A 10,021-nucleotide genomic window follows, 5' to 3' on the forward strand; every position below is an offset into this window, starting at 1 on the left:
TTTCGTTTAGTGATGTGCACACTGATTATACCTTGATATATACTATTTTATATTATATTATATATATTAATCTTTTAAAATATTACAAGAGACAATCATAATTTAAAAAAACTCTTTCTATACGCATATAACCTAGCACAGGAAAAATTGTGGAGGCGCCCAATACTTTACTCATGTAAGCAATAGTGTTTATTACTGTTTATGTTTGCTTTTTATAGGTACGATAAGATGAGTACATTAAATTAGTTTGTTGGTAGTTATTCAATATACATTTTTTTTGTTTATCGCACCAAAATATATATTTGTCATCGTCACGAACGAATCGAAGCTTGGGGCACGTGTAGTTCATGTATGGAACGTTGATGGAGTTTCAACCGATTGTCTATCTAATTACGGAAAATTTCTTTCAACAACAAACCGAAAAAATCATTTTATGATTAAATTGGTAACTAGGCTTTATTAAATTCTATCTACCAAACGAATCAGCAATAAAAATCATACAATCGTTCACATACAACCGCACCCTTGATATTGCTTAGCGAATCAAAAGAATTTAATGACTTTACTGCTTTGCGGTCTTTTTTCTCCATTTGCAGTCATGATTAGGTTTCTTAGTTCAGCATCGAATGCGTATCGTATACGCTACGAAACCTGCGAAACAGCACGTTGCGAGATCGTTGTGCGTTCTGTAAGTAACAATGGGTGAGCCATTTTACAAACCCCCTTACCCTATGAACATGCTCTTCCTATCGATTTTAGTAAATTTTGACCACGCAAAGACAAACACACACGCGAACACACGTTTTAAAATGAGCTCTGAAAGCATACCCTATTTAGAGTTATTGGCCGGGCAAAGATTTGCACTGAGGTAGAGACGTTTCAAAATGGCTTCTTCGTTTGTAGAAATTAAAACTTATTCGCACTTATTACACATTATCAGTAAAAAAAAACCAAAACACATCACGCATGTTACTTGCTGCCCGCTTCACTGCTTAGTTTAGGCACTTAGGCACTTTGTGGCATTAAGGTAAGCGTTAATAGGCAATCGATTATTGCTTCCGTCGTGTTGACCATAAATCACTTTAATCATAGTTTACAGCACAGGCAGAAACGGATCTATGGATGATCTACGGGGAGTTTGTTTGCTGCAGTTCTCGATGTGTATGGTGTGTGTATGATGAGATGGCAATTGGGAGCGAAAATGTTTCAATAGTGGCGGAGTCCAGTACGGAAGGTGAATAGCTTGCCGTATCGTTTTCTATTCCTACAAAGTGAAGTAAAACTTGATCGTTAGCGTTTGGTGTGTGTGTGTGATAGATCAATTGCTTGGTTCCTGCTTGATTGATAGTTGATAGTTGGAAGTAGTAGAAACGTTGTTACAAAAGGCAGAAAGAAAAAACGCACACCCGGCTAGCTCTAAAGGAAAGCGTCACTTTCGTACCTCTCGTTTCAGCGCTTGACGCGATTCGTGCTCGGCCTTTGCTAATGCCACACGCACCCAGTGCGGTGTATCCGGGATGGCTTTGTAGATGAACCAGGTTAACCCAAGCAGCACATGTTCAATGATCAGGAAGGTGAGTGTGTATGCCTCACGGCTGAAATCGGCACCAAGCTCACTGCAACGGAACGGAAGAAAACGATAGCGTTAACGCAACGGCCTATTCGCGATACCATTTGGGCGCCTTACCGCATATGAGGCGAAAGGTAGAGGATGCCACAGTTGGTCAGTATCGAAATCACGGCCAGCGTTTCGAATGCCAGCTGCCAGGCCCCGATGTTTTTCGTGCGACGTGCGAACGGACGCTTGAAGAAGCTGCACAGCTTGTACGCATCGAGCCGTATCTCGATCACGTTGTTCAGAATGGCCCAGAAAGCCGTCAGGGGTGCTACCGAGGAAAACAACACTACGTACCCGAACTGTATGTACAGCTCCAGGTAATCGTCGTACGTGTTGTACTCTTCCAGGATCCTTTCCTTGCGGTTCTGTAGTACGCGCGCATCATCGTCGTCCAGCGAATGCAGTCCCATTTCGTCGTACGATTCGTGTGCTTGCTTCAGCTTCTCGTACTACAAAAAGGTAACGCAACAAAAGACGTAGTAGAATCAACTCCACCTACATCCGAAACATACCTACATTCGATTTCACAAACAGTCGTACAATCTTGAGGCCAACCTTCTTCTTCAAGTAGGGGTACAGGTTTTCGAACACGTTCTGGAGAAACTGGAGCACGATCAGCTGCATCATCAGCTGTGTTTTGAGCATCTTCATGTCCTGCAGTATGAACGCGATGTAGAACAGACAGAGGAAATTGTTCACAAACTCGAGCACGATCAGCTTGTTCACACGGTGCCGCTCGTACTGGCTTTGGGTGCGATGGTTCTCCTTATCCGTGAGATACGTCGCTAGCCGATCGTACGCCAGCGTCGATACGGCGATATAGATGGCGTTCACCACCGACGGCAGGTACATGATGTACGCATCCGGTCCGAACAGTACGGCTAGTTCCGCCTCGACGTAGAACTGAAAGATCGTTACAAAGGCGGCAATGCCCATGCACAGCATGATGATCGGTGCCGTTACGCAGTACATCTGGACGTACGTTTTCCACTTTGGGTACTGTGGCGTCCACTTGCCGGTGATGGGATCGCGCGCAAGCTTCCCGTAATAACCGGGCCGCGGTTCGTCCAAATTCGTCATCGTGATCGTACCCCAACGGTACGCGTGGGAAGAACTTTTGCGCTTCCACAGCTCCAGAAACACCTTCATCCAGACGACGTAGAACACGCAGAAGAACGGTACGGTTTCCGTTTCCTCCGATAGGCCAAGCTGCAGAAAGCCGAACACCGTTGGCACCACGAGCGCGTACGTGTAGAACCCAAGGAAGGAAAAGTACATTCCGACACTCTCACCGAAGTAGTCGCGTATCTCGTCGATCGGCTGAACGCGCGTCGGTTTTATCCACCGATGACGTAGCTCTTTCAGCGTTCGCTTATCGTGCAGCGAGTATAGATTGCCGATTATCTCCGCACCCTGTGCCGCCTGTATGATCGATTGGCCGTGGTAAAGTATAATCTTGGTGCCCGGTATCCGATGCTCGTCATCGGCCGCCTTGATCGATTCCAGTGCATGCTTGATAATTATCTGCCGATCCGCTGGCGTTAGAATGTCCTCCAGCGCCATTCCTTCGTCGTAGAAAAACTCATCCAAACAGGCAACGTTAAAGTTTCGAATGATCCCCGATTTGGTGCGCTTCATGAAGCCCATATCGTCCGCAATCTCGAGCAGCTTCATGTGTGTGGCCGAGATGTGAAATATGATCGTTTGACTATCTCTAAAAAGAGGGTTTAATGGTTTAATTACACAATAAAATGTTACTGATAACTGGAAGCAACCTACTTGCTGAGCGGTTCCTTTCGGACGAGCAGTTCTAAACCTCCGTCAACCCGGCGCCCGCGGATCTTGTCCATGATCCACTGTATCGCTTCAATTGGGGCGCTTTCGCCGAATTCCAGCACCATAAGGCTTTCACCGAACGTCGTTTGTTCATCCGGTGGCAGTGCCTTTTCCTGCCGGGTGACTTTCGATGGGGTAAACCGCACCGTGCCCTTTCGTTGCCGCAGCTCATTTAGCTTGTTCTGCTCGCCGCTGTGATCCATTTGTTCTAGCAGGTTTATTTGGGAATTCCGTTGCAGTAGCGATGGAATGGTCGGACGCCTCGGTAGTCCAATCTCTTCTGCCAGCTCTTCCTCGTCGTTTTCCGCAAAGTGTAGGTTGGGTATTAGATTTTCTGAAAGTGATCGTAGGCAGAGAATTAAATGAGATATTGAATTGAATTTAAGTGAGGAGAGTTCAACAAAACAAGGGAAAGTATAAATTAGAAACATCTGTGCTATTACTGGAACGATGTGTCAATAGTAAGGAACTATTTGGCTCTACCAGGTTTGGTGGTGCTCAAGTGCATCGGAAGGATGGAAAATTGCACAACACTGTGACACTCGCATATGTACGCAAAACACTACGTACTGATACGTTCGGTTCCTTTCCGTAGAAAGGATGAATCACCAACGGATTTGGTGGATCGTTTTACATTCATCGCCATCAGCTGACCGACCCTGCTGGAAGCTACACAAAACACGAAACGGTTCCATTGGTGGACATTTTCAGCTGATTGAGGTGTTTCTCCGAAGAAGTAGTTGAAGATCAACACCGCTCAGCAATAGAATGATACAGAGCACGATTGATAACCTTACCCTTAATGTCTTCCATGTTCTCGACAGCCGGCTGATCTGCTAATCCGTAACGGTTCACGCAGTGTTAGTGCCTTTCACACCTGTTCTGCACAGACGTTGGTTGCCTTTCGTACATCACAACCACAAGGCCGGCAATCGGGGACGTGTTATTAATCAATGTCGCCACATCACACGGTGACGATCGACGCGGCTACAGGTTGATGCTAATAAAACAGCGCAAAGTAAAGTAAACAACAAAAATCCTCCTTACAGCGACTTACAACTACATTTCGAAACCGGTATTGACATGTGAGCATGGGTGAAAAAAGTCATTTATAAAGACAGTGTTGTTTTTGTGTTGTTGCTATTTGTTCCACCTGTGGTTCTGTTTAAGCTTGTGTGTGATGTTCTGCGATCTTCTGTAGGATGTGTTTGGGTGGTTAAAAATAAGATTTTCCGCTTTGCTGCACCATAGGGAGCACTCTTGCTGGTAGGATTATTACAAGCATCTTTTATTCCTATGAGAGAAAAATGATTTCTTCCATAGAAGGACTGCAACCAGATGCACTCTATATTGCGTTGTTTTTAAGCACTGATCGCACAAAAATCGAACAATACTTCTTTGCTCCGTGTCGAACATTAAATTCCACTCACTTTTGATAACGCAATTAACAAGCAATAGCGACCGAAATTATCACCAAATTAGCTTTAGGGCTTTTTCACACGATAAGCAGCACTATGATAACAGCACGCATTTGCCACGCACTGCTTAAGGTTTCTTATCACAAACTCTGACTATTAAGCGTATTGAGGTTAATGTAATTAAGGCTTTCAATACATTTAAATCCGAATGATTAAAACCCGCCGCGAAGTCGCACTGCTTGGGACAAATGTAATGAAATGATCGTATGCGAGAACCTGTAGATCGCGAGTGCGGTTTTCTTGGCTGGGCCGTTGCGTATGTGTGAGTGAGATGTTAGTTACGCGTTCGTTCTATACAGTGGGGGAATTTTACGCAAAGTTACGGCAGTAGTGTTTGTGGGCACGCGAAGGATTGTGCCGAAAAACAGCTGATTGGTTCTTTACACCGTACGGCACCGGTATGATGAGGGATTTTCTGCATAAGTACGCACAGAAATGTTAAAATATAAATGCGAATGCTTGCTCACATTAAACTGCCATAAAACATAATCACTAGAATATTTTTATAAGAACCGTGTTCACTTCACTAGGTTTATTGTCAAAGAATGTTTCTATTTCTTGCGAGCTTTGTTTTGTTACAAGTTCCCAATTAATTGCGCTAACTTATTCTGCAGAACACATTTCAAAACTTTGTAGTAAAAACTTGTGACACAAAAAGTGAAACAATGAAATGAAAAGGAGATTCGCACACGCTGTCGTTTGTATTGACAACAGTGTTTTGGCAAGAAAAGAATTTCGCCCATTATTAAGGGTAGTTTACACAGAAATAAAACAAGCAATAAAACAGCTGATTTATGTAGAGAAATCCCAAATTTGTGATAATGGACGGAATAATATTTTCATAACTAACACAAATACATCGTTCGTACATATCACAAAATATTGGAATTATTAAGAAAATGGCGTAAAATATGAACAAAGTTGACCAGAGGCTTCCATGAAACTTTGCTGCTGTGCTGAATGTGCGCTCTTTCGCCCTGATCTAGGTTTGTGTCTTGGCTAATAGTTCGCACTACCAACGCTCCGGTGCGCTTTGCTGCAATGCGTACAATTTGAAATGCAGAACGTAATTTTATATTAAATCGGTTGAAAATCATTAACACTATTTTCGTTTATTATATTCTTTATTTAAAAATGTTTATATAAGAACACCTGTTTTATAGCAGCAATGAGATAAAAGTGTATCGAATTCTTTAAGCTCTGCAGCACCTGGTGACCATATGATTAAAGCTTTAAGAATTCCGTTTCACCTCAAAAAGGTTTCATTTTGAGTCTCGCAGGGAATTTGTTAGCGGAACTAGTGAATGATGAAAACCGTTGAGCGAGCATGGTGTACCGTTTACTGGCAGCCTTAAGCAAAGGGACTGCATTTTAGCTGTGTCAACTATTTTAGTGAATAATTTTTATGCACGGAACGGTTAGAACGCGTGGAGTCTTACGCTGCTCACAATTCCGTCTCGTGTGTCTTAGAAGAAAATGGGTCGCTTTCTAGGCATTGGCGTTTGGAAGAGCGTAGCAATTAAACAACCTTAAGACAGGAACGCTTTACGGTGCACAATCTTCAAGGCTTGATCAGGAAGCTTCACAGCCATAGCACAAGCGACCCAGCTGACAACCTTATTCCCAACATAAATATATTGGATTATCATCTCTTAAAAAGGTCCACATTTTGCTGGAAAACAGAAGGATGACAGGAATTTTGTTATACAAATTGCATACATTCAGGAGTAATTGTAAGCGAACATGTCAAATTATGCAATTCGCACCACAAATGTTATGTTGTTTTTGAGCTACGAGCATTAAACGAGCAGCAAACAGTCAACCGGGCAGAACACGAGGAGAGCATTATGCGTCACGTTCAAATGGTTCTCAGCGTGCCAAACAGGGAATGCTCTCCAGGAATGTTGCCGGCAGACAGTCCCAGACATACTTCACCGCAGGCAGGCTCGCTAATCCTAATCCGGTGCCGGACTTGAAACGTTCGTGCGAGTAGCGGAAGAAAAATGATACAAACACTGTCGGGTGGGTCCCGCTGGCCGCGACCGGTAGGTAGTTTAATGATTAATAGCCATTTAACCTAGCTAGGTTTAAAGTGACCGTAGCGCGCTCGCACCTAGTAGGGCCGTATTGCGCACGACAAAAAAAAACTGGCGGTTAAACTGCACTAATTTATCGCTGTCTAAAGGTGGGATTTGGTCGTTGATTTGCTGTTGTGTGTTGCTTTGATGATGGATTAGGTGTATGTTTACAGGGGGAACTTAATGCTACCGTACTAAGGATACGAACAAGTACGATAAGGTTGTGTAATCGTGTTCTAAGTTAGGAGCTTTTAATGTTAATTTTAATAATTAAATAGATAGCCATACAATAAATGCTAGCAACATAATGACTTAAGCAATACATTTAATATTTAAAAAGACGATGCAACAACATGCAGCATTAGTTGTGTATTCCGTGTTGCCCAATTTATGGGACGTTAAGGCAAAGCGCTTTTCTTCAACCAAAGCCAGCAGTGTGGGAAGGTGTGAAAACCGCATCTTTAAATTGCTTTTGGGAAACCGTCACGGTCTCCGCAGCGATCGGAAGGCGTGTAAGGTGGTAAATGCTGCAAGTGCCGTATTCCGTACCTCGAAAACCTTCCCCCGAAAACCCTCTCAGTGTGTCGGAGTGGTTTCCTGTTTGTACGGTGGTAATTGAATTTGTTGCCCCATGTCCTTCCAGCCAGTGCAGCAACGTGTGTGCAGCACTGCCCCGATCTTCATCCGGTGCAGCTGGGGAATCAGATTGTAAAACCGATCGGTGTATCGCGCAATCCGGAACCGGAACCTGGACCAGCCACCGGGTCGCGTCCTTGACGTGAGTTGCATTTTCCTTTGGCGCACATTCCACGACCACGTCCCTGGTGCCCGTACCCGGAGTAAACGGAAATAGTTGTTAATTCTATTATTCAGCACCCGTGAGAAGCTTGTCGGAATGGAACGGTTTTGCTAGATTTTCGTCTTGCTGGTAGCGGAGTAGGAGTTCCCGCCGGTGGCTCCCGAAAGGATTTGAATGTTCCGTACAAACCACCAGGCTGCAAACTTCCGCCGGCGCGTGTAAAATCACACCAAGCAAGGTTTTCGGTTGTGGTAGTACATCTATCATTTCGTCGAGTCCCTGTTGGTTATGTTGGCCAGCTTTCCGTCTTCCAGTTCGCAAACCGGTGGTACCAATTGATTTATCGATCCGATTGGTTCAAGCGTGTTTTTTGCCGTTGTTGTTGCTCTTTACCACGAAAGCTTCCACAATCTGTTATCGCACAGCAATTAACGGATTTAATCGACCAGCAAACCATCTTAATGGGGTGTGTAAAAGTCTTTGAAGTAGTGGGCGCTTTTAAATTTACGCCCGGCTTACATGTGATGATGGGTCGTAATGTACTCGGGCCGTGGAGTTTAAAAGGAGTGGAAGTTCCTTCCGACCATTATTAGTACACAATTTAACGCATTCAATAGCTTTCGTAAAAAGGCTTTTCTCTGTACTTTATTACTTCCAAACTTTGTTTGTAGTTCATATAAGGGATAGTAGGGATCGCTATACCGAGGCTATGTAATTCCAATGAAGCTGTGAGATTATTTTCGTTCTTATAAAGCTTTTTATTTATTACTTATTTTATTTAATTTTCTACAGAAGTCACCACTCGAACCACCGTCATCACCTACTGAATTGATGTAGCGCCTAAATGCATGCAAGTTTTAAATTTTAGTATTTTTTATTATTCAACAAGACTGCTAAAGACTTTTTCTTCCTTTTAAAACCTTCACCGCTAAAACTTGGAATGAAGGAATAAAAAGCTTTACTTCTGGCTATCTAACTTCAGATCGCTCTGGTGATGATGAGCAGCTCACAGAGGAGCCTATGTAGTAAAACTACTAAAAAAGCCTCAAAAGTCCTCGTCCTGAACATACATTTTAAAGACACCGTGTGTAAAATGTATCAAGAACTTCCTGTGGGTGATCAAAATCTTCAAACAATTACCTAAATGGGACACTAAAAGCATGCGGGAATAGAACGTTTCCATCCTTAAGCTAATGTATCTTCAACGATAATTATTTGGTATGGTTGCCGTACCATTCAATACGGTATCGTATGTCACCAAGCTTAACTACCCGCGGTTGAAGGTTATGACGGTTCAACGGTTGCTGCTTGAAATGAAATCTGATGCTGATGATGCTGCAAATGCGGTGCATATGAGACGTATCAACGCCCAAGCTTACGGTCAACGATATGGCGTAAGCATAGGCAACCTGTTCACGTACCCACGTAAGTGCGCCATCAAATCGATTCGAATTGGATTGTAAATGCTTCGAAGAAGGAAATGTTGGCTATTCATCTTCTGCTTGCTCGCTACAACCACCACGCACCGCAAGTGTACGATGGTCCATTAAATGGGATGCTCGTGAAAGTAGATCAAACACACTTTCATGTCAGCGCGTGAAGCTAACTGGATGTGTTTCAACCTTTGCGGACGGACCGGGTTGAAGCTGGAAAGTTAATAAACCACACTTTAATTTTGCTACGAACTAAATCCATGCTCACTGTGCACTGTGTATTGATCAACCGCATTCAGATCATTCAGGTCGCTCCGGGGCTCCGTGTGCTTCGAGCGCAACCCGAGCTACAACCTAATCGAATCACATCGAAAAACGGGTGAACGCAAAGGCAGCGGAATACAAGCGGCACTGGGAAAATGTTTACAACCCACCGTTGCCCGGAGGCTGACAGGCAACATGCTGACGACTCACTTTCGTATCGTCCTGATTTTCGCGTGCTTACTTTGCTTACCTACCATACTATACTACCCACCAGTGGAGGATCAATCCCCTTGGAGGCCCAGGGCGGAATTATAGTTGGGGCCTCTAATTTTAAAAACGATGCAGGAGGGAAGGGGAACATTGAGGGGACTTGAAATGAGACAAGGCGAAAAGCGCAGTAAGAAAGGGCCTACTCCGCCTACCGTTTTATTCGCCGCTGGGCCACCCCTAATCATCTTCTTAAAATGGTCCGCCAAGGCCATCACCATCTTCGAATACAATAACGGTACCGGCTA

At 43.9% G+C, this 10,021-nt stretch overlaps 1 protein-coding gene across 2 annotated transcripts; it reads right to left on the minus strand.

Moving 5' to 3' along the window:
• Positions 1-450: 450 nt before the first annotated feature.
• LOC128301582 (anoctamin-10) lies at positions 451-5,488 on the minus strand. 2 transcript variants are annotated; one of them, XM_053038142.1, is made up of 7 exons: positions 5,400-5,488; positions 4,252-4,454; positions 3,398-3,788; positions 2,135-3,332; positions 1,688-2,067; positions 1,442-1,616; positions 451-686 (listed from the first exon to the last, which is right to left on the minus strand). In XM_053038142.1, exons 2-7 carry the CDS (start codon positions 4,265-4,267, stop codon positions 612-614), a joined length of 2,235 nt encoding a protein of 744 aa, XP_052894102.1. In that variant the 5' UTR covers positions 4,268-4,454; positions 5,400-5,488; the 3' UTR covers positions 451-611. The 2 variants fall into 2 exon arrangements, with proteins under 2 accessions (XP_052894102.1, XP_052894103.1); XM_053038143.1 differs by having other exon boundaries at positions 451-1,264.
• Between the last annotated feature and the right edge of the window lie 4,533 nt (positions 5,489-10,021).

The sequence above is a fragment of the Anopheles moucheti genome, chromosome 3, assembly GCF_943734755.1.
Source record: "Anopheles moucheti chromosome 3, idAnoMoucSN_F20_07, whole genome shotgun sequence".
NCBI lineage: Eukaryota > Metazoa > Arthropoda > Insecta > Diptera > Culicidae > Anopheles > Anopheles moucheti.